This window comes from Prionailurus viverrinus, chromosome C2 (genome assembly GCF_022837055.1).
Source record: "Prionailurus viverrinus isolate Anna chromosome C2, UM_Priviv_1.0, whole genome shotgun sequence".
Lineage (NCBI taxonomy): Eukaryota > Metazoa > Chordata > Mammalia > Carnivora > Felidae > Prionailurus > Prionailurus viverrinus.
In genome coordinates, this window is record NC_062569.1 from 155,492,118 (window position 1) to 155,515,939 (window position 23,822).

The following is a 23,822-nucleotide window of genomic DNA, read 5'->3' on the forward strand; positions in this document are numbered from 1 at the left end:
CTACACACGGCCTCCAGACCACCCCACTTGTATCTGGAACATCTCCGCTTATACGTACGTTTTCCTTCTTAACAGAAAATCAATGCGTTTAATCATGACATCACCTCTTTAATACAAGGGGAGGAGTCTGTGGGGGAGGGTGAGAGTCGGCTGTTCACCAAAATCAGACATGAATTCCACAAGTGGAGCACCGTGATTGAAAAGAAGTTCCAGAAAGGTGAGTGCCAGGCACCGCCGTAGGCCTGGCGAGGTGGGTCAAGGCGGGCGGTGCGGATGGCGAGGAGGGCCAGAGGAGGGGTGTGTGGGGGCCGCCTTTGCTCTGCCCCACGTCACTGAACTCAGGCCAGCCAGCGCCTGCTGCAGACTTCGGAGGGCACCTAGAGAGAACACGCAGACGAATCCGCCCAAGTCCGCCAGGGCTTCGACCAGAATCAGCCCTCCCGCAACAGTAGCCGGTCAACATGGCGCCTGCCACTGCCTCATGCTCTTCGTGGTCAGCTGGCCGTGGCCTTGAAGCCCGTGTGTATCTCAGTGGATTTTGTAGCTGCAACAGCGACGCAGGGGAAACGAAACATAGCCTGGACACCACCACTACACAACCAAATTCTCAAGAGTCCGAAAAAGGTAGAGAGTGTGACCTGAAGTTAATTTTTTTAATATTTCGAGATGCTTGAAGTCAATCATATACTGGCCAGTGATAAAGCGGCAGCAGCTGAGGGGAATTTTAAGTGACTTTGCTTCTACTCGGGCAGCTCGGTGGCGGGTTCCATAATGTACCTTGAGCTGACTGGAGGTTCCGACTGGCCGCTGTCCTTGGCTTTGAGTAATGAACGTGAGAGGATACATCGTGCCATCGTTGACATAATTCGACGGCCATGCCTTTCAGTCATCTGTTCGTTGGCAGAGGGCATGGAGGGCAGGACGAGATAAATGACAGTGTTCCCTGGTGGAAGACTGGGGCGGTCACTTGCCACTTGCCATCTCTGCGCCACTCCCAAGCTGCTGACCGTGCTGCGGGAAGACAACAGTCCTTCGCTTCCAGCAACCCCCCTCGTGCATGGCTCAGCAAGCTTATTACAGCATGCGGCCCATGAGAAAATAGCTCTCATTTTAAGATGCTAAATTGCTTCCAACAAGTTATCAGTTGCACGTCACTGGGTTCCCACATGCAAGAAAATGCATTTGGACCCCTAACTCACCCCCTGTACAGAGATAAACTCAAAATGATCAGAAACCAACCTGTGAGCACTGAAACTATAAAACTCTTAGAAGAAAACCTGGATTCTAACCTTCGTGGCCTTGGATGAAGAGGCGGTGTTTGCACAGGACACGACATCACAGGCGACAAGAGAAGTAACGGACAAGGGGGACTTCATCGGGATAAACAACGTGTGTGGGTCAAAGGGTGCCACCCCCACGCACAGAACCGGAGAAAATGCAAGTCACGCATCTGACAAGGGTCCGGTGCCCAGAATATACAAAGAACTCTTACAGCTCAACAACAAAAAGCCAAATAATCCAAGTTAAAGTGAACGAAGGATGAGAATAGACATTTCTCTAAAGAGAAGACACACAAATGGCTTCTGGGCTCATGAGTAGGCGCTCAGAGTCATTAGCCATCAGAGAAATGCAAACCAAAGCCACGGGAGACCCCATCTCACACGCACTAGGGTGGCTGGTATGTTAACGTACCCGTGTATCGGTCTGCTAGGGCCGTCCCAACAGAGCACAACAGACTGTGTGTCTTAAACGACAGAAACTTACTTTCTTACAATTCTGGAGGCTGGAAATCCAAGATCAAGGTGCCAGCATGTTTCGATTCTCCGGAGCCCTCTCTCCTTGGCATGTAGACGTCACCTTCTCCGTGTGTCCTCCATGGTCTTTCCTGCGCGGCTCTGTGTCCTGCTTTCTTCCTATAAGGACACCAGTCAGATTGGAGTTCAGTCCACCCCAATGACCTCATTTCAGTGCGATCGCCTCTTCAGAGGTCCCGTCTCCGGACACAGTCACATTTCCTAGGTGCTAGGGGTTAGGACTTTAACATACCAATTTTGGAGATACAATTCAGCCTGTGGCAGCAGATGATAGAAAATGTTCAGCCATGGAAAAGCATGAAGGACGAAACATGCTGCAACATGGACGAACCTTGAAGACACTGTGCTGAGTGAAGGAAGCGAGACACAGAAAGCCACATGTGTTTTGGTTCCATTGATATGAAATGTCCGGGACAGGCGTGTCCCTAGAAATAGAGAGTAGAGGAGTGGTTTCCGGGGGCTGGGCAGGGGGAGGGAAATGGGGAGGGAGTCCTGATAGAGCGCAGGGTTCCTTGGGGCTATAGAAGTGTTTGAGAATAAGCTACTGGGGACGGTTGCACAATTTTGTTAATGTACTAACAAATCACTGAGCTCTACGCTTGACTAGGTTGAATTTAATGTTTTATTTTTGAGAGAGAGCAGGGGAGGGGCAGAGTCTGAAGCAGGCTCCAGGCTCTGAGCTGTCATTACAGAGCCCGATGCAGGGCTCAAACCCACGAACCGTGAGATCACGACCTGAGCCGAAGTCAGGTGCTTAACCGACTGAGCCACCCAGGTGCCCTGACTAGGTTGAATTAAAAAAAAATTTTTTTAAGTATATATATCTATTTTGAGAGAGAGAGCATGCATGAGCAGGGAGGGGCAGAGATACAGGGAGAGAGAGAATCCTAAGCAGTCTCCATGCTGTCAGCACAGAGCCCAACGTGGGACTCGATCTCATGAACCGTGAGATCCTGACCTGAGCCTAAACCAAGAGTCGGATGCCCAACCAACTGAGCCACCCGGGTGCCCCACGAGGGTGAATTTTATAGCATGTGAATTTTATCTCAGTTTGTACAAAATTCCTACGAGAAAATATCTCCCAACCAAAAGAGGATACCTAGACCCTGATTCCTGGTTAGTTCTTTTTTTTTTTTTTTAATTTTTAAAAAATGTTTACTTATTTTTGAGAGAGAGAAAGAGGGGCACCTGGGTGGCTCCGTCGGTGAAGCGTCCGACTTCGGCTCAGGTCGCGATCTCGTGGTATGTGGGTTCGAGCCCCGCGTCAGGCTCTATGCTGAGAGTGCGGAGCCTGCTTGGGATTCTCTCTGCCCCCGACTCATGTTTTTTCTCTATCTCAAAATAAATTAGGAAATGAAAAAGAAAAGCCCACAGGGTTGTTTTCGTAAAATAATTCAGCACCGTTCTTTTCCAGGGTACAAAGCGATATATAAAGAAATTGAGAAATTTGAAAATCGGTATCGGGGCAGAGAGCTGCCGGGATTTGTCAATTACAAGACGTTTGAGATTATTATCAAACAGCAAATCAGAGAGCTGGAGGAGCCAGCTGTCGACATGCTGCGCACGGTAACCGGTGAGTCCTTGATTTGGCTTTTCGGCGTTTTATTTCCAGGCCCGGGAAAGGCTTGGATCAAAACCAATGCTAAACTCCAGAGCTCTCCTCCCCAGGGTGTTTTCCAGTATCCAAGAACCCAGTCAATTCTCTGATTCTCCGGGGCACCAGCTGGGTGTTCGACATTTGGACTCAGTTCCGGCACTAACTGGGTTAGCGCCGACCGGACGGTGGAAGGGCTCAGCCCAGGGGACTGCCCCCACGTCAGGCTGTGCTCCTGCCGGACAGGCTCTCGGGGGTTCCCACGGCCCCCTCCTCACGAGGTTCTATAAGTTGCCAGAACAGCTCACAGAACTCAGGAACACACTTGACTTACCTCTACTCGTTTATTTTAAAGGATGTACTTCCCCTTTCCAGGTTATTATAAAGGGCGTGAAGGGAAGTATAGAGGATGAGGCCTGGGGGGGGGGGTGGTCCTGGGGCACGTGCTTCTGTCTCGTGGAGTCGGGGGCGGGGGGCACCACCCTCTGGGCACGTGGGTGCGTTCACCAGCCTGGGAGCTCTCTGATCCCTGTTGTTTAGGGGATTTTAATAAGGTGGGATCAATGATCACAAAGACATAATCAGTTATTAACTCAATCTTCTCCTCCTCAGAGGCTGCGACGTGGGATGGGGGTGGGGGGGGGGTGGGGCTGAAAGTTCCAGGCTTCTAATCCAGGCTCGATCTTTCTGGTGACCAGCCCTCACCCTGAAGCAGTCTGGGGCCCACCAGGAGTCACCTTCTTAGAACAAGAGATGCTCCTGTCACCCGGGAGTTTCTAAGGGATTTAGGAGCTGGGTGTCAGGAACCAGGAGCACACACAAAATACACCTTTCTCATCGTCCACACCTCTGGTCGGCTCTGCAGCTGAGATGATTATTCCACAGTCTCAAAATACTCTATTTATTTGAATCCTTTTTTTTCCCCCTAATGTGTATTCATTTTGAGGGAGAGACAGACAGAGTGCGAGCGGGGGAGGGGCGGAGAGAGAGGGAGACCTAGAAACCGAAGCAGGCGCCAGGCTCCGCGAGCCGGCAGCCCAGAGCCCGACGCGGGGCTCGAACTCACAGACCGCGAGATCATGACGTGAGCCAAAGTCGGCCGCTTAACCGACTGAGCCACCCAGGCGCCCCAGCCATCTATGATTTTGAACGAACCTTGTTTTCCTTTCTTCAGATATGGTCCAGCTTGCCTTTGCAAATATTTCGAAAGGAAACTTTGATGAATTTTTCAACCTCTACAGAACAACCAAGGTAACACTGACCACATGCGATTTAACCAAAACAAACAAACAAAAAAAGTCAGCCTGATGCTAGAAAACAGATTTCTTGGATGAAGACCATCGCAACTTTGTTGCGTACGCAGAGAAGCAGAGAATCAGGCTCAGTGGCGAACTTTATTAGTGGCATCACCAGTGATCCAGGGGAAGAAGCAGTAAGCAGTAAGCGAGACGGACCCTGGAGATAAATATTTAAAATCACAAAAGAGAGCCAGAGTTCGTGGAGAATGGCCTCATCTGAGGGAAACGGCCCCAACCCTGCAACTCACTGAGGAAGCCACATATACACCTGGCATTTTCCGAGAGTGAGGAGTCAGGAGGAAGCGAGGCCCCCCACGTCATGCAGCCGAGACCCGAAGCGTCTACCCTCAGAAGCAGGGGCTCCCCCGGCGTGGTCAGCTCAGGCCGCTGTAACGGAGCACCGCTGGGCCGCTCACCCGAAATCCCAGATCAATGTGGCGTATCTGGCATCTGCCGAGGGCCCAGTTCCTGGCTTGCGTGATCGCTGCCAGGACCGTCGTATCCTCCCAAGACAGGGAGAGAGAGAGCCAGAGGGAGGGAGGGAGAGAGCACTCTGGTGTCCCTTCTTATAAGGACATTGGCATCATCCGTAAGGACTTCACTCTCATGGGCTGGATCTCCCAACCCCCCACCCCAATGCCATCACTTTGGGGATTAAGCTTTCAACTTAACGGATTTGGGGAGACACACACTCTCGGTCCCTGGCACCCAGCACCGCTGGGAACACTGGCTTGGCCTGTCGCAGGCTGGGGTCTTGGGGCCTGCGACTTAAGCTGCCCGGGCCTCTGGCTCCTTATCCATGAAATACAACTAAGAATACCTTGTTTGGAAGGTGTCACAGACACGGAAGAAAATGTCTGGGGTGCACCTGGCCTTATGCATCACAGTCGGTGGCTCCCAGTGGGCTCTGGGGAGGGCAGATACTTTCTGTGCGAGAGATCTATTCCCCGACCTTCTGGAAGCCAGTTTCTGTAAATTGCAGGAACATGAACCCTACGGAATTGAATGGATTTCAATTTGGCCCCCGTTTCACCCCCGTGATCTCTGTGATGGGCATAGATACTCCTGATGAGACGGGAAAGCCCCCAAAAGAGAAAGAATGTGAGAAATGAGGCCCGCAAGCAGAGCCCGTGCAGGTCCCCAGGCTCGGGGCAGGGGGGTCGGGGTCTGGGCGCGCTGCCCGCCCCCTCACACCCCGCCGGGGAGGGAGCCCCGTCCTAGCTAAGCCAGCGTGGGGTGCGCAAGGCTGTGGCGCGTTCCGGTAGGAGCCGGTTGGCTGCGGGCTTCAGGGAGGACTCCCTTCCTCGACCCGGCGATTTGTTTCTGAGCGAACTTCGTTCCGCTTCTCTTTTGCCCTAGTCCAAAATCGAAGACATTAAGTTTGAACTGGAAAACGAAGCGGAGAAGTCGATTCGACTTCACTTCCAAATGGAGCAGATTGTCTACTGTCAGGACCAGATCTACCAGCAGGCGCTGCAGAGGGTCAGGGAGAGGGTTTCGGAGGAGGAGAAGAGGAATAAAAAAACAAACAGTCCGATCTCTGAAGAAGTTTCTTCAGGGAGCGTCTCCTTGTGTGAAATCTTTGAGCACCTGCTGGCCTACCGCCAGGTAAGTCTGCAGGCGCCTCGGAAAGGCGGCTTTCGTTCCCTTTCCTTTTCTTGTGGATGCCTCTCTCTAAGTCTCCGGGGCTCTGTGTGGTGACCGTCAGCCAGCCCCGTGTGCCCGGCCTCCGTGAGCCCCCGTGGAAGCATCGAGCCTCGGGCGGAGGAGCCGAGGCTAAGGCTCGGAGTCACTCACGTCTGGTTTTGACGGGCTGTGTGGCCCTGGCCAAGTTGCTTGACCTCTCTGAGCCTCAGCTTTCTTCTCTGTAGAGCGGTATCTCCTCACCGGGTTCTTGTGAATACTCTGGGAGCTGAGCGTGGGTGGAGCCCTTGGCTCGGGGTTGGGACGCGATGGCAGGAGCCACTCGCAGAGACACACGCTTTCGTGGCTACTGTACATTTCCAAGCGTGTGAAAAAGCAGTCTAATTCACGCTGGGGAAGGACGCACAGCTGTGCTAGAGCCGTTGAGACAGGTCAAAACCTGGACAGATAAAGCCAATAGTCATCTTTTGGCTTATCAGATATCTCCACCAGGTCACTGTTTGGATGCTTTGTGGCAGTGTTTCTTTTTCTTTTTTTTCTTTTTAGATTTAAATCCAAGTTAGTTAACAGAGCGTGTAACAACGATCTCAGGAGTAGAATGTAATGATTCACCACTTACGTGTAACACCCAGTGCTCGTCCCAACAAGTGTCCTCCTGGATGCCCCTTGCCCATTTAGCCCATCCCCCTACCCAACACCCCTCCAGCAACCTTCTGTTTATTCTCTGCATTTAAGAGCCTCTTAGGGTTTGTCTCCGTCTCTGTCTTTATCTTATTTTTGCTTCCCTTCCCTTATGTTCATCTGTTTTGCATCTTAAGTTCCACAGACGAGCGAAGTCATATGATGTTTTCCTCTGACTTCTTTTGCTTAGCATAACACACTCTAGTTCCATCCACGTAGTTGCAAATGCCAAGATTTCATTCCTTTTGATCTCCGAGTAATACTCCACTGTAAATATACCACATCTTCTTTATCCATTCGTCCATCGATCGATGGACATTTGGGCTCTTTCCAACCTTTGGCTATTGTCGATAGCGCTGCTATAAACATGGGGGTGCATGTGTCCCTTCGAAACGGCACACCTGTATCGCCTGGATAAATGCCTCGTCGTGCAATTGCTGGGTCGTAGGGTAGATCTATTTTTAGTGTTTTGAGGAACCTCCGTGCTGTTTCCCAGAGTGGCTGCACCAGTTTGCATTCCCACCAGCGGTGCAAGAGGGTTCCTCTTTCTCCGCGTCCTCACCAGCATCTGTCGTAAGGCAGTGTTTCTAGAACCCGACCGTGCACACAGATCTCCTGGGATCTGGTTGCAGGTTAGATGTGGATTGCAGGTGTGAGGTGGGGCCAAGGTTTTGCATTTCTAACGGGCTCCGAGGGCAGAGACCTTCTTGGAACGGCAAGCCTTTAAACCAAGGCCCAGTAGAAACCCGATTCTCTTTCTGTTGGTTTACTTTTCATATGTCAGCATCGACAAGATTACATTCGCATACCTTGTTTTGCATTAGCGGATTTTTATACCAGGTTTAAATGTCTAGCGCAGCCAGAACCTCTCCCGTAATGCTGCCCACTTCGCTTCCTCTTTTCTTTTCCGTATTGTGTTGAGATACATATCACATAAAATGTACCGTCTTAACCATCCTTAAGTGCCCAGCTTGGTGGCACAAAGCCCGTCCACACTGTTGGGCAGCCGTCCCCACCTCCGTCTCCGGGATTCTTCACCCTCCCAAACTGAGACCCTGCCCCCCATGAGACGCACCTCTCCAGCCCCTCCCCCGGCCCCCCATTCTACCTTCTGATCCTGTGGACTTTCTGATTCCCGGGAGCTCGCCTACGTAGACTCATGCAACCTCTGTCCTTTCGCATCTGGGTGACTTCGCTTAGCGTCAGGTCCTCAAGGTTCACCTTTGCCGTAACGTGCGTCAGACTGCCCTTCCTCTTAAAAGTAGCATCATACTCCTTTGTATGGAGAGACCGCATTGTGCGTGTTCATTCACCTGTCCGTGTGCCTCTGGGCTGCTGGCACCCTTTGGGCCGCCCTGGATGACGCCGCTGTGAACACGGCCATGTGTCTGTCTGTGCCCCTGCTTCTTTGTTAGCCAGAATTATCCTGCCTCTTCTTCCGTGGGTTTCGCTAGGAGTTTTAGAATCAGCCTATTCTGTCTGTGATGAAAAAAGGGCTGTGGGCATTCTTGTCGCGATCCTATTCGTTCATCAGTCTGCACCGGGAGAGTTGTCATCTTTATGACATGACATTTTTCTTTCTGTGTATTTATTTTGAAAGAGACAGAGAGAGAGAGAAAGCAAGCTCTGTGCTGTCAGCGCAGAGTCAGATGCGGGGCTCAATCCCACAAACTTGAGATCGTGACCTGAGCCGAAATCAAGAGCTGGGTGCCCAACCAACTGAGCCACCTAGGCACTCCTCTTTTTTTTTTTTTTTTCTTTAACATTGATTCATTTTTGAGAGAGGGAGAGAGAGAGAGCATGGGAAGGGCAGAGAGAGAGAGGGAGACACAGAATCCGAAGCAGCTCCAGGTTGGGAGCTGTCTGCACAGAGCCCGACGCGGGGCTCGAACTCACGAACGGTGAGATCATCATGACCTGAGCTAAAGTCGATGCTTAACCGACTGAGCCACCCAGGTGCCCCAACACACCCCGCAGCTTTTTAAACTTTTTATCCTTCAGTCCGTTTAATCTTTTCAGCCGGCTCACGAGGCCGGGCGCTAATGTTATCACTGTTTTATGGGCAGTGGTATTGCTGAGGCACCGGACGAATCGGCTTCCCGAGAGATCAGCCTTATGTCAGGAAAGAGCTCTTTAGGAACAGGCAGGGCGCGGGGAGGGTGAAGGGGGGCTTGAAACTAGCTCCGGACTCGCAGAGACCGCAGAGGGCTCCGTCCCCCCTGTGGCTTTGGGTGGCCCGGCCTCTTTCCTGCTGAATATTTAGCGTTGATTTAAAAAAAAAAAAATTGCAACATGTTTTCAGCAAAGTTTAACTAATTCGAAAACGGGGTTTTTGTACTCAGTCCACGTACCTTTATTAAGCCCATTCGAGCCGAGCCCGAAGGTGCCCGAGTGGCCCCGGCCGGGAGGCGGGGTCAGGCTGCCCTCTGGCCCAGAGGCCGCTGCTGGGCTCGAGACCCAGAGACCCAGGCGGGCACCCGCACCTGCCAGGCCCGGCCCCTCCTGACGCCGGCGTGCTGACGTCAGCCCCTCACCCTCCGTGAACTCTTCTTCCCTGCCAGGAGGCCGCCAACCGTATCTCCAGCCACATCCCCCTGATCATCCAGTACTTCATCCTGCAAGTGTACGGCCAGCGGCTGCAGAAGAATATGCTGCAGCTGCTGCAGGACAAGGAGACCTACAGCTGGCTCCTGAAGGAGCGCAGCGACACCAGCGACAAGAGGAAGTTCCTGAAGGAGCGGCTCGCGCGGCTGGCCCAGGCTCGGCGCCGCCTGGCCAAGTTCCCCGGTTAAGTCCAGCTCCCTGTCCCGCCCGCATCTCCAGGACCCGCCTCCAGCCCCGCCCCAGCCCCGCCCCCAGACCACGGACGCGTGGGGGAGCCCCGCCCCCAGCCCCAGAAGCCTGGGGGGACCCGCCCTCAGCACCCGGACTCGTGGGGGGAGCCCCGCCCTCAGCCCCGCCCCAGCCCCGGACGTGTTGGGGGAGGGGGGAAACCCGCCCTGAGCCCCGCCCCAGCCCCTGACGCGTGGGAGGACCCGCTGTCAGCCCCGCCCTCAGCCCCGCCCCAGCCCCGCCCTCAGCCCCCGGACGCGTGGGGTGGGGGGAAACCCACCCTCAGCCCCGCCCCCAGCCCCGGACGCGTGGGGAGAGCCCCACCCCCCGGCCCCGCCCTCGGCCCCGCCCCAGCCCCGGACGCGTGGGAGGACCCGCTATCAGCCCCGCCCTCAGCCCCGCCCCAGCCCCGCCCCAGCCCCGGACACGTGGGAGGACCCGCTCTCAGCCCCGCCCCCAGCCCCCGGACGCGTGGAGGGACCCGCCCTCAGCTCCGCCCTCTCCCCGCTGGCCCATTTCACAGGCACGAGGGGTTCCTAGCCAGTCTTTCCTGGCACCGTCTGTGGTCTGTGCTTGTCCCTCGAGGGCAGGGACCTGGTGAGAAGACTTAGGTCAGGATTAAGAGGAACGAGAGTTAGACTGGGTGGACGCCGCCGCCTCCCTGGTTAGGAGAAACCAGTTTCCACCTCGGGACTGTCCCTCCGGACCCCTCTCCCTCTCCCGCCGGAGATCAGCGCATGGGGAACACCCTAGAAGGCCTAGTTCCTGCTTTGTGCCACTTGCTGTCACGCGCCTGATGTTTCTGGAGCATTGGTGCTGTGTGCGTGTGCCTAGAGGCTGCATTTCGCTGATGTGGAATAAACCCGTTTCTAGCGACGCCGCTGCGACCCCGTATTTTCAGGGGCCGTCCGAGAATTTGTACACGACGGAGGCTGCCGGGAGCATGAAGGGCGTTCGGCGGGGTCCCCCCAGCACGCGCTGTGGCGCGGCGCCTTACCCCTCTTGTCAGCCCCACACCTGAGGGGTGGCTCACAGCCGCTCAGGCTTGCAGGGCGCAGTTTCCCTGGGGCCGAAAGGAAACACCCCAGCAATACGCACAGGCTTTTGTAGAGCGAAGGCCGGCGCGCGGTGCGGGCGCTCCGAGTCCAGCACGAGGCGTGTGCCCCTTGCGCAGAGGGGATGCGGGCGGCTTCTCACGGGGGTGCCGGGAGCCACCGCAGCAATCCCCGGCTGGAGCTGGCGGTCACTTTCACTTTGGCCCCAGACAGCAGGTGTCTAGGGCTCCCCCAGGCTTGTCCTAGGCCGCCACCAACAAGGGGGAAGTGTACGGTCCCTTCTCCCGTGTGTTCAGGACCCAGGGAGAGAGAGCCCTGGAGTCCACTTTGGGTCACTTCTTTGCTCCGAGGGCAGCCAGCCTCAGACAAAGGATTCACGTGCCTCCGCAATCTCCCCTCCGCCATCCCTGCCCCACCCATGAGGGACACTGCCAGGATTAGAGCCTGCGTGCCTCTCCAGATTCTGCTGCCCACCCTAGAGCACTAGTAGGAAGGTCCATCCGTCTGTGAAGACTATGCTAGAATATCCGTGATGCCCACTCCCGAACCCTTTACGTTCGGTACATCTGGGGCTCTGCTGAGCCCACAGGACGGCACCGAGTCTGGAGCAGAGCAAGGAGAGGGGCCACATAGAGCGGACTGACATAGAAAGCCTGGGTTTTCCAGAACACAGGGTCTGATGTGCTGTCGGTGCTTAATAAATGCTATGAGAGGGAGCGGGGCACGGGACACGCTGGGCATTTGTTCAAACGGCTTTCTGGATTCGTGACTATCTTCTAAGATGCTTCAGAGCACCTGTTTTGTTTTGTTTTGTTTTGAAGTTTATTTTGAGAGAGAGCGAGCGCACACAAGTGGGCTCATAAGCGGGGGAGGCATAGAGAGAGGAGAAGAGAGAGACTCCCAAGCAGGCTGCCCGCTGTCAGCACAGCAGCCCCAAACTCCCAAACTGTGAGCTTGTTCTGGTCTCACGGAGTCGAAGCACGAGTCCCGCAGACGACAGAGAGTGAGCAGAGTGGCAGAGTGTAATGCGAGAAAGCACGAAGCTCTCAAGAGGGAGAGGGGTCCCGACTGGGTAGCCGCCGAGCATTTCTGTCCCTTTTTATGGGGACCTGATCAGGAAGTCCGTGAGGCTCCAGGCGGGGCTGGAATACCTTTCTCCTGTTGTCCCTCTCAAACCCCGCTGCCGCTCTAGCCTTCCACCTGCAGCTGCCCACGGCCTCTCCCTCACCTCCCCCTGCCTAATGTTCACCCTTTCCCCACTCAAGGTCACCACCCGAGCTGAAGTCAAGAGTCAGACGCTTAACCGACTGAGCCCCCCTGGGCGCCCCCTGAGCACCTGCCGTTATATTGTCCTCGAGGAAAGGCAGACAAAACAATCAGGCACCCAGAGAATTCCCCCAAACGTCAGGTTTTGTTTCAGAGGAAAGGAATCCAGGCGGCGAATGTTGCACCAGGTCGCAGGGAATGAGGCACACAGCGCGGCTTCCGTCAGACCTGTTCTGTTTCTCCAGGGAAGAAAGGTCCAAGCGGTTCTGTGGGATTTCGGTTGGTTATAAGATGCATCTCTGTAGTCCCAGTGACTGTCTGACGAACACCATTGATGGGGGTGGTTCGTTAAACATGGGGCAGCTGGTACATCAGTGAATCTTTAAATGTCACTTTATTCTAGCACTTCTCTTAAAACGCTGGGGAAGGGGAAGCCTCGATCAGAAGGGGAAGAGACTCTGAAATCGGAGTGGGGGCAAGGAAGCCACAGGGGGACAGAGGAAGAGCTGGGAGCAGACCCGGAACCTGGGTTCGAGGCAGGACTGTCCCCCATTGACAACTCAGCCAGGCACAAATCGAGGCGGATACATGCTTCTACAATTTATTTTAATGCTTGTTTATTTTTGAGAGAGAGAGAGAGAGTCAGAGCACGAGTCGTGGAGCGGCAGAGAGAGAGGGAGACACAGAATCCGAAGCGGGCTCCAGGCTCCGAGCCGTCAGCACAGAGCCCGACGCGGGGCTGGAACTCATAACTGTGAGATCATGAACTGAGTGGAAGTCAGACGCTTAACTGACTGAGCCACCCAGGAGCCCCTGGAGGGCACATGTTTCAGTGCTGGAAACCCACCCACTGACCCAGTGGCAAGGAGAGACACAAATCAGCACAAATGATTCACTTTTATTAATACGTGTGTTTTCCCTTTAATGATGAGTGTTTGGGGTTCATTTATATCAAGCAAATTAACTTACATCTTTTATAAAGCCTTTAATCCAAAAATATCAATATTTCCCTAGCTCCAGCGTCCTGGCTAGATCTTTGAGGTACAATCAGCCTCATCCAAAGGCCACTCACCCGGCGACTCTAGCGTGAAAAATACAACTGAAGATTGTCAACTGCCTTGGCCCATGTGGACTTTCTAGGTATACGGTTCACTGCTCTTCGCAGATCCTTTATTTCTGAGTCCCCCTACCTGCTAACATTTATTCGTAATTCCAAAACCAGCATTCACGGCGCTATGGCGGCCAGGCGTGCGGGGTGGCAAAAAAAGGGGAGGTGGCTCACCAAGGACACACAGCGGGGTCCTCTGTCTCGTTTCAGCTCTCGCTGTCAATAAATGTCCTTTTGTGATCTGGTTGGTGCCAGGTTTCCAGCATTTTTGCACTTTTGGCTGGTGATCTCTGGGTTCGACACGGCCCCAGGTGTCGTGGAGAAGCGTGGTCTCCGTGAAGCGCCTCACGGGGAAAACACGCGTGCAGATAAGCAAGTTCGGGAGGGATGGAGCCATCTGCTAGGGCTCAGTGTTGGTGCAGCAGCTATATATCCAATTAGGCGTCTCTGAACAGAAGCACCCACAAAACAAGGTCATGAACCCATCGGTTGACAAAGACCGGAGGCTCGTCGACACCTGACCTTGTCTCTGTCCCCCAGAAGCAACGATTCCCCATTCACGAATTCAGCGTTCGTGATGGGTTTATGGAACATAATTACCATGAGTGAGAATCCACTGTATTTAAGGGTATTGTCTAGCAAAAATGTGTGCTTTTCCCTGTTTTTAGGACCGCTTTTTCCATAATTTTAACACGTCTTAACATAAAATTTTTAAACTTATTTTGAGGGAGGGAGAAAGCACGAGTGGGGGGGGGGAGGGGCAGGGAGAGAGAAGAAGAGAGAACCCCAAGCAGGCTCAGCACTGCCAGCACAGAGCTCGATCCGGGGCTCGAACGCGCCAATCTTGAGATCGTGACCCGAACTGAAATCAAGAGTTGGCCGCTTAACCGACTGAGCCACCCAGGTGCCCCACGTGTCTTTCCACAATTCTAACACATAATGAAAACAATCACCTGTCACGGGTGCAGGATTTGGGGGATGCAAAGGATCCGAATGGAGTTCTGTTCTCAGGCAGAGAAAAAAACTCAGTGTTTCTCTCCTGCCCACAGTCCCAGTCCCATCTCCGTGGGACTGGCGCCCAAGAGAGCTGAGGAGGCAGCTCGGTCACCCAGAAATAACAGGGACTTTGGGGAGACAGCTTCAGGGTACAAGATGCTGGGCGCGGGTTTGGACAGGCTGGGGCTGAGGATGTGTGGGATACCGGGCAGAGAGATCTGGAAGACAGTGGGGTCTCAGGGTCTGGGTCAGGGGGAAGCGGGAGCCATGGGTGACAGCCATGCGGGAGTTACCACGGACCGGGACACCAGGGTGGCTCAGTCGGTTAAGCATTCGACTTCGGCTCAGGTCATGATCTCACGGTTGGTGGGTTCGAGCCCCCCGTCGGGCTCTGTGCTGACCGCTCAGAGCCTGCTTGGGATTCTCTCACTCTCTCTGCCCCTGTGCTGCTCATTCTTTCTCTCAAATAAATAAACTTGGAAGAAAAAAAAAAGGAGTTACCACGGGACACCTCCGACGGGACCACATCCACCAGCCCCCCCCAACGCCGCCCCGCACCTCAGTCCTCAGCCCCGCCCCCCTCGCCCCTGTCCCCGCCCGCAGCCGCCCCCCAGCATCACCGCCCTCCAAGGAGGTGCAGACTGGTTCTGCTCACCATCCCCATCTGCAGGGACTCCATAAATACTTGGAAAACAAATGTATAATTTATTTGTACAGTATCTCACAATTGAATTTTACAGTTTAAAAAAGGTACAAAACAGAGGACAAACAGGCGTCACATAAAAAGAAGCCAGGGACGCAACACGTTCTCGCCACGACAATGCATCCGGCTCGGGGAGCGGGCACCTCGCGGTGTGGCGGGTCACGCGGAACGGAAGCATCCATCCGGGGAGTGGGGCCGCCACCGCCTCCCGCTTCAAGGTTAAGCCCTAGCCCTCCGGGGCTAAGCCCTAGGCGGTGGGATCGTTCATTTCCTTCTTGGAAACCAGTGCGCTTGAGTCCCCCCCCCCCCCCCCCCCCAAAGCAGGACTCAGCGCAGAGGCAATTAGGCTCCACACTTGGCAATTCAACCCCAGCCCTTCCCTCCCGGGGAAGCCTGAGGGGCTGGAAGGGGCCGCAGGTTCTCCTCTCTGGGCCAGCACAAGCCACACCCCCGGCACAGAACACTTTGGAAAGCGCCTCAAGTCCCCCGCGCGGCCCACTTGGCAAGGCCAAGAATGTCAAAGAGCCAATGTGGCAACTACTTAGAGACATCACAGCCAAGACTCCCGGAGCACTGAGGTAGTAACACTTAGGAACTTTACATGGAAACAGTGTATCTTTAATCACACATCCCTGATTCCCGCCCCCGCCCCCAGGGGGTGACCTCAATTTCCACGTAATCAGCAGGCCCCAAGAGGGTCAGCACAGCACCCCACTCCGCCGCACCCCACAATCTGAAGGGAAGAGGGTGAGGGAGTGGGGCTGGCTCTCCCCGGGGGCGCCCAGCCCCACATACAGTGGCGTCTGCGTTTGCAAGGACTTCCCTTGCCCCGAGGGGTCTGTCTACACTCTCACCCTGTTGAGCGGGAGAGAAGGTTCTTGCTGCCTTTCCATCTTGACCCGTGAAGGGCTGGTCCCTTTATCTTCAGCCACCATCCAGGGCTGCTAAGAAGGCACTAAAAAATGATCAGCGAAAACCCCCGGGGGGCGCGGGGAGACTGGCCCTCCCTAGCAGTGGCCCCAGCAGGCTGACCCTGAAAGTCCCACCTGGCTTTCTTCCCTTTCTGTCCCAAGCCGACCAGCAGCTGAGAAGTCACCAGCCCCAGGCGCATCCAAAAGGTGCATCGGCCCCCCGAGTGGGCTTAGAAGGAAGACCCCACCGGGCGGCCTCTATCCCTCTGCCCTGCGGTGGCCCTGGGTGCCCACACCCCGCTGGGCCTGGTCACGCCTTGCAGACCAGGCGTCCAGGAGCGTGGGCCTGTGGCCTGCACAGAACTATGGAGAGTGCCGAAGACAGACAAATACACTATTTAATAACAACGAAAGGACCTTCGAATCGTTTCTAAAAATACAGCACATCACGCACGGGGAGTTAAAAATCAGCCCCTTCATTTTCTTGTGGAACGGTGTCGAGGACAAAGGCCACGCGGATTAGCCGTTTGCCTGTTCAAAAAGGAAACGAGAAAAAAAGAAACGGCTTAATTCTCTCAAGACACAAAAAGGCAGCAAATTCGTTTTGTCTCCTAGACTGACTTACAACCGAAGCAGCAAGCTTAGCGGGGCCAAGAGATGTTTTTTTCCTACAGGGCAACGGTCAAGGACTCGGGCTGCCGAAGGAAGGGGCTCCAGGCGGACAGGGCCGGACGGGGCAGGAGCGAGAACATGTGGACGTGAGCCGTGTAGCCTCGTCTGGGAGGCGCAAGTCGACCGCAGCCCATGAAGGTGCAAGTGCTTAGTGCCGGCTTCCCTCTGCCGTCTGTCCCGCCACCCGGCCCTGTCCCTCCGTGCCCTGGCCAGCCTGAGCCCCCGGCAGCCACACCACACCCCACGGACTTCTGGGCTTTGGGACGAGAGTAGAGAGCAAGGTGGGGAGGGGGACAGGAACTTACCCTCATTTGTCGATAAATCCAGTCCGTAAATACGGTCACATTTCCATACACGCCTGGTCTGTTGGCTTTGGCACAGCCTGATCCCCAGCTCGTGTCCCCAATCAGCCACCAGACGTGACTCTTCATAGTGACCAGGGGGCCTCCACTGTCACCCTGGGGGAGACAGCAAGGGTGGAAGTTTAAGCCACAGCCCGCACACACAACTGGCCACACCCGGAGGGATGGGGTCAGGGCGGGGGTCGGAGTGGGGGTCCCCGTGGCAGCTATGACACAGTGTGCGGGTTTTGTGTCCCCCCCCCAAGAGGGACAGTAATATAATCCCCAAAAGAGACTCTTCCAGTGACGACTTTTAGCCTGCACCAGGTAGCAGTTAGTTACTAAGTAAATTGTTGGCCGTATTTTAAAACGGTTGCAAAACTTATTTCTGTTCCGCTCCCAAGCCGACAAAATAAAACCCTTTGGGGCCGGTGGCCGGGCACGCGCATGCTTCTACACCATCAGTGTCACGGCGGCTGGCCGCGGCCACCCCGGAGCTGCCCCCCCCCCCCCCGCGTGCCAGGGACATGGACCCCGTGCCCGTGGGGGCTGCGAGGGCACCCTCCAGTCACCTGGCAGGAGTCGATGGTCCCCTGCAGGTAGCCCGCGCAGATCATGGCCGGCGTGACCAGGTTGTTGTAGACGTACTTGCTGTTGCAACGCCAGGGCTCGATGAGGGGCACCATGACGGCGTTCAGCTCGTCCGAGGTTTTCCCTGAGACGGAAGACAGCATCGGGCGGCCGTGCGGCCAGCGGCTCCCGTGGAACGGCGGCCTCCCTCCTGGGGACGCGCCAGTGCGCACCCGAGACCGGGGGCCACGGCCCCTCCCTCCTCCTCCTCCTCCTCCTCCTCCAGGGAGGCCGGGTCATCCCGACAGCTGACGGCTCGGACTTGGCACAGCTCTTCCCAACCAGGGAGGCCTTCCTGGCCCTGGAGCTCCGGAACGCTCTGTGTTCTAGAATCTTCCTCCCTCTCCGCCCAGCGCCTTGGTTCTGGGGCTCCGTCCTCGCCAGACCGCTCCCGGGCCCACAGGGGCCAGGCTGTGTTTCCGTAGCCCCACGGGGCTCCACCGATGGTCCGGTCCCGCTTCCCGGCTCCCCTGCCCACTAAACCTCTCCACAGCAGGGTGGGCCCTTGTGTCCGTCTACCTCTTCCCTCCCATCTCGCTCCCTCCGCGTGGGGTTCTTCCAGGCGCCACGGGCCTCACGTGACAAAACAGAGCCTCTCACCGCACCCCTCCACCCCAAGTCCTCACCACCCCATCCTCCCTGGCTCAGAAAGTGGCACCACACCCACCCTGGGGCTCAGATCCCCAAGCAAGAAGCTGACCGCCCTGGATCCCTCCCTCTCCCCCTGCTGATCTTCAGTCCACCTGCAAGGTGGTGGTGGTGGGGTCTGCCCCAGACATGGTCTCCTGCCTCCAGGCCCACCTCCCACAGCTGAGCCGCCAGCGCGTCCCAGACATGATTCCCCTGCACTTGGGGTCAGCCCCCTCCTGCCTGCATCCTTTCTATGACTCCCCAGAAGCCCACCAGCTCATGCCATTCTCCTTAAAAACTCCTGACGGCTCCCTAGCTCACGCAGAATACAAGCCAGGGTCCTCCCCAAAGCCCGTGAGGCCCCCCCACAGCCTACACCGTCACCCCTGACTCGCCATCCCCCCCACCCCGCCACACAGCCTCATCATTCAGATCTCAAGTGTCGCCTCTTACCAGAAGCCTTCCCTGATCACCCCTTCAAAGCAGCCAGGCCCCCGCCGTGACAACTTTCTGCCCTTTGAAAGCACCCAGTTCAGCTCTTTGTTTGCTGGCTGACCACATCCCGCCCCCCCCCCCCCAGACATCCACGAGGAAATGCGACATTCCTGAGGGCAGATGTTCCCCTCTTGTGTTGTGCGGTGACGGTGACGCCCTCCCAGCCCATAGGAGGTGCTCCACAAACACGTGTCGATTTTCCCACTCGTCCGGGCTGCTGTGAGCCCAGGGTAAGGCTCAGCTGCGCTAACTTTCTTTACACCAGGTGCCTGGATGCCCGGCTCGGCCACCGTCGCCCCGATCTGCCCCCACATCACCCAGCTCTCGTGCTTTCCGCCTTGTTCTAAAGGGTCTCTCGGGTGTTGCCTTGAACACTTTCCAGAAGGACGTAGACAGGGCGTGAGAGGCCTCTTTGTACCACCAAGCGCTTCTCACGCTCCGTGAAAGTGGAACCGCTAAGCTCCCCTTCTCCGGAAAGTTTTCTCGGAGAGGAAAGTCAATCGTAGCAAAGCCCGCTGAGCGGGTCTGCACCACGACTGTGCAGCTTCCCCCCCTCTCTGGGGCGTCGGGGCGGACGGACGCAGCTCCAGCGGCCTGCGGCTGGCCATCGCGGGTCATGAAAGCCCACCCTCACCGAGCCCACTGTCCCTGAGCCCCCGGAGGGCACGGCCGGCTTCCGGGGCCAGCCGTTAGCAACAAGGGGACGCGATCACACAGCCTGTACGTCCCTCGCATTGATGCGGCCTCTACGCTTCGAAAAGCAGTTTCCACACACGTTGCTTCCCTTGCGTCTTAGTAAGGACACAGTGCCAGGTAGGGCAGGCGCGGGTTTTTTTTTTTTTTCCCATTTAGCAGATGGGGAAACTGAGGCACGGAGCCTGAGCGACGTGGCCGAGGTGATCTAATCGCGTGGGAGCGGATCCGGGATCGACCCCCCGGCCCCCCCCCCACTTCCAAGCCCGGTGCTGGGCTCCGTGGGACCCGCGTGGCCAAGAGCCTCACCTTTCTCGTGGGTGGCCCCCCACCCGGAAATCCAACACGGCTGTTCCGGCTCGAGCATCAAGCCTGGGTTGGGCAGGCACACCGGCTTCACTTTGTCTGTTCCAAGGAGAGAAAACAGCCTGAGCCAGTCTGGTCTAACTGAAGGCTGTGTGCAGCGACCGTCTTCAGCCCGGACCCCCCCCCCCATCTGCACGCCGCGGGGCCCGGTGCCACCACCATCACCCCAGGAGAGTCCCAGACCCCGACCTGTCCCCGCGCGCCCACGTTCTGTCCCTGCCGGGCCCCTCCTTCTCACAGGCGAGGTGCTCCCTTCTCTGGAAGTTAAGCTGCTTAGAAACAGAACTGTTTGCTAGCTCTGCTTCTAGAAATTCACGCTGAACTCTTCAAGAAACAGCACTAAGAAAGAGGATGCAAGTAGTGAAGCGTTTTTCAAACTTAAATCTTCAAGGAAAAAAATTTGACAGTAGACCCTGTCGGCAGGGGACGAGGGGCAGAGAGGACACGCATGTGGCTCGAGAAGCTGGTGGGCACTCCCAGCCTGCACCTCGGAGGCCATGCTGGACACGGCCCCCGTGGACCGGTTCTTCTGGGTCCACATGGTGTTCCAACTTGAATGCAAACACCTTGATGGGGGGGGGGTGGTGGTGGATGAGGGTCTGGTCTGTCTCTGCCCATGTGGGCTGGAACATTCCAGAGGACCCCTTGGATGGACTAGAATGGGGGCCCAAGCTAAGGGAAACCATGGCTTGCTTTTCGTTGTTGTAAACTGTTAAGTTTCTTGTTTTCAGGATTTATATGAAAAAGTAAAGGCCTGACAAATTTTAGATCAGCGGTTCTCAGCTAGAGGTGATTTCACCCCCAGGGCAGGTCTCTCGACGTCCGTGTCACAACTGAAGGGCACCAGTGGCATCTGGTGGATGGGGACCAGGCCAGGACGGCTCCAAAGCGCCGTCCGACCCCGAAGGCCGGCAGCGCTGTGGTTGGAAAGCCCGTCTGGACTTTGACGCGAGTCGATTAAATCACGACTCTGGACGGTAGAGGAAAAGCACGCCACTCCCTCCCTCCCCCAGCCCGTCACAGGTGCACGCCCCCCGCACGCAGCGCAACCCCCCTCCCTCTGGTTCCATCTTCCCTGGACGCGCGGTCAAAGTCGTCCACACGCCCCCGAGCCCCACGGACGCGGTCACGAACCATCAAAAGTCAGAGGCGTCTGCAACTTCATAAGAGCGATGTCATTGTTCTTGGTCTTGGAATCATAGTTCGGGTGGGAGATCACTTTTCCCACTCGGTACCCGTGTCCGTAGAACATGAAAGATTGCCTCAAAATTCCCACGAAGGCCGTCCAGTGCCGTGGGTTGTTCAGTGGTCTGGAAGGTAAAGCCGAAGGCCACTCAGCACCGCAGAAACGCAAATGGGAAACACTCCTTGGGTGACTTCCAAAGTCACAAGCCGGAGCCAGGCGTCCCGGAGGCGCCATGACCCTCTAGAAGCAACACGGCCAGGCCGGCGAGGTCTGGGGCTCTTGTCCCTTGGCGCCTTGCCGTGGCCCCACCCACCCTTGCACCTCGACAATGAGGTCCATTCCTCCTGTGCCTCTCTCTTTTTTTAGTGTTTTTATTTATTTTAGGAGAGAGAGAGAGAGAGAGAGAGCAGGGGAGGGGCAGAGAGAGAGGGAGAGAGGGAATCCCAAGCAGGCTCTGCGCATCAGCACAGAGCCCGACGGGGGCTCAAACTCACAAACCGTGAGATTGTGACCTGAGCCGAAATCGAGAGGGGGTCGTTTAACTAACTGAGCCACCCAGCCCCTCCACCCCCATACTTCTGTACCAGCCGCAAACCCTCAGAACATCGAAGAACGCTGTTTCTTGGCCTGACTGCCTCCCTGAGGTTCCAAACCTCGTTTCTTGCAGGACTGGGTCTTACTTGCCTTCACGTATCAGGTGCTTAATAAGTGCATGCGGATGGCTAGATTGTAGGCCTCACAGCCATTAGGGCATTAGCTTTGTCTAGGTGTTTCCCTTTTAGGAGAACCCCAGATCCCGGGAGCTACCGGAATCCGGTGGAAGGAAGTCAGGAAGGGGACACCAGTGGGTGACAAACGTTGCTCCTTCTCCGCCCCCCTCCCCCCCCCCCCCCCCCCCCCCCCCCCCCCCCGCCAACGGCCTTCGGGAGGGGCAGGTACACCTGTCCTGCAGGTGTGCAAAGGGGACACTGCGGTCAGACACCTTGCGTGAACGGTCTGGGGCCACACAGCCAGAGGACGGCATGGCCAGGACCGCAGCCGGCTCGAGGTCACGCTAAGTCGGAAAGACCTCTCTGCCGAGTGGTTTCCTCCAAAGGAGGCGTGTGGCCAAAAAAGTCTGTGTTTAAGGAGAAAGGAGGGGGCAGCGTCGTCCACAAAAGCGGACGCTGTAAATCACGGCTGCCCCGTCCTGAGGGCCACGCTGTGGCCAGGGATGCTTGACCGTGGGTCCCAGGGAGCCTTGGGGCAGGGCAGCGGGAAGTCCCCTGGCCTGCGGCGGTGAGGACGGGCTTCCAGGGAGTCCGGCTCTCCCAGAAGGAGGGGGCTCCCGAGAGAGTCAGGAGCCGCGAAGCCGGCGGCAGGAAGGGGTCCCGCTCCCCGCGCTCCAGCCCACCAGCCCCCCCCCCCCGTCACGCCGCGAAGGGGGCGCCGGGGCCCCACGCAGGGGCCAGGACACCGGAGCTTGAAGAGATCGGAGACTCCGCCCCAGGTCACGCGGCCCCAGAGCCACCTCCAAACCCTCGCCCCCCCCCCCCAGACCTCCCCCCGCCCCCGGGGACTCACTCCTCCACACAGTGCGCGGCCGTCACGATCCACTCGGGGCTGATGATGGAGCCTCCGCAGACGTGGACGCCCTGGACGTGCAGACTGGCCTGCCACGGCCAGTCCCCCGGGGAGGCGCTGCTCCCGCCCACGATGCGGCTCTGGCGGCCCATCTTCGCGGTGACCCCGCACTCTGAAGGCGACCAGCGCGGGGCAGGTGAGCGCGGGCGGGGCCGCCCCGCCGCCCCCGCAGGGTGGGCCCGGCCCCTCCACCCGAAGTCCGGCCAGGCTGGGGGAGCACCCCACGCGTTTGGGTTTGAACTACAGAGAATGCGTCCTGGTCTGTTTCCAGTTGAGGGGAGGAGGGGACGCTCCCCCAGCCCCCCCCCCCCTCCAGGAAGCAGCACTTCCGCTGACACTTGACGACCCCTCTCGCTGTCCCCTGCGCACCCAGGCAACCATCCTGGGGAGCAAAGGCCCTGGGCCTGCTGGAGTCGTGGACAGACTGAACGCTCAGGGGGCCCCAAGACTCCTGAACGTTGCAAAAGAGGGTGGGAAGGAGGGAGGAGGGAGAAGGAGGAGGGAGAGGGAGGAGGAAGGCGAGGGAGGGAGGAGGGGAAGGGAGGAGGGAGAGAAAGGGTGGAAGAGGCAGGAGGGAAGAAGGGAGGAGGAAGGATAAGAAGGAGGGAAGAGGAGGAGGGAGAAGGAGGAGGGAGAGGGAGGAGGAAGGCAAGGGAGGGAGGAGGGGAGGAGGAAGAGGAGGGGAAGGGAGTAGGGAGAGAAAGGGTGGAAGAGGCAGGAGGGAGGAGGAGAGGAGGAGGGATAAGAAGGAGGGAAGAGGAGGAGGGAGAAGGAGGAGGGAGAGGGAGGAGGAAGGCGAGGGAGGGAGGGAGGGGAGGAGGAAGAGGAGGGGAAGGGAGGAGGGAGAGAAAGGGTGGAAGAGGCAGGAGGGAGGAGGAGAGGAGGAGGGATAAGAAGGAGGGAAGAGGAGGAGGGAGAAGGAGGAGGGAGAGGAGGAGGAAGGCAAGGGAGGGAGGAGGGGAAGGGAGGAGGGAGAGAGGGTGGAAGAGGCAGGAGGGAGGAGGGGAGGAGGAGGGATAGGGAGGAGGGAGGAGGGAGGAGGGAGAGGAGGGAGAGGGAGGAGGAGAGGGAGGAGGAAGGCAAGGGAGGGAGGAGGGGAAGGGAGGAGGGAGAGAGGGTGGAAGAGGCAGGAGGGAGGAGGGGAGGAGGAGGGATAGGGAGGAGGGAGGAGGGAGGAGGGAGAAGGAGAGAGGGAGAGGGAGGAGGAAGGCAAGGGAGGGAGGAGGGGAGGAGGAAAAGGAGGGAAGGGAGTAGGGAGAGAAAGGGTGGAAGAGGCAGGAGGGA

The 23,822-nt window shown here is 57.0% G+C and overlaps 2 protein-coding genes and 2 long non-coding RNA genes across 6 annotated transcripts in view; 1 reads left to right on the forward strand and 3 right to left on the reverse strand.

Annotated features, from left to right (window-relative positions):
• Positions 1-13,539, forward strand: part of LOC125174999 (interferon-induced GTP-binding protein Mx1) — a 30,793-nt gene extending 17,254 nt beyond the window's left edge. For all 3 annotated transcript variants that reach the window (XM_047875221.1, XM_047875219.1, XM_047875222.1), the window contains exons 11-15: positions 76-217; positions 3,229-3,387; positions 4,583-4,659; positions 6,066-6,314; positions 9,593-13,539. In XM_047875221.1, the coding sequence (XP_047731177.1) occupies positions 76-217; positions 3,229-3,387; positions 4,583-4,659; positions 6,066-6,314; positions 9,593-9,823 (858 nt within the window). In that variant the 3' untranslated portion in view covers positions 9,824-13,539. The remainder of the gene's footprint in view (positions 1-75; positions 218-3,228; positions 3,388-4,582; positions 4,660-6,065; positions 6,315-9,592) is intronic.
• Positions 212-9,593, reverse strand: LOC125175001 (uncharacterized). Its single transcript, XR_007155633.1, has 3 exons — positions 9,383-9,593; positions 1,765-2,239; positions 212-1,011 (listed from the first exon to the last, which is right to left on the reverse strand). It is a non-coding gene; the product is annotated as an uncharacterized LOC125175001 (long non-coding RNA).
• On the reverse strand, positions 13,063-14,826 carry LOC125175002 (uncharacterized). Its single transcript, XR_007155634.1, has 2 exons — positions 14,246-14,826; positions 13,063-14,154 (listed from the first exon to the last, which is right to left on the reverse strand). It is a non-coding gene; the product is annotated as an uncharacterized LOC125175002 (long non-coding RNA).
• Positions 14,827-14,970: 144 nt separating this feature from the next.
• TMPRSS2 (transmembrane serine protease 2) lies at positions 14,971-23,102 on the reverse strand (the record flags this gene model as incomplete). Its single annotated transcript, XM_047875223.1, has 6 exons — positions 14,971-16,433; positions 16,880-17,032; positions 17,488-17,630; positions 19,673-19,768; positions 20,864-21,039; positions 22,479-23,102. Coding segments are annotated over 6 exons (1,204 nt in total), but the record flags the coding sequence as incomplete, so codon positions are not given.
• Between the last annotated feature and the right edge of the window lie 720 nt (positions 23,103-23,822).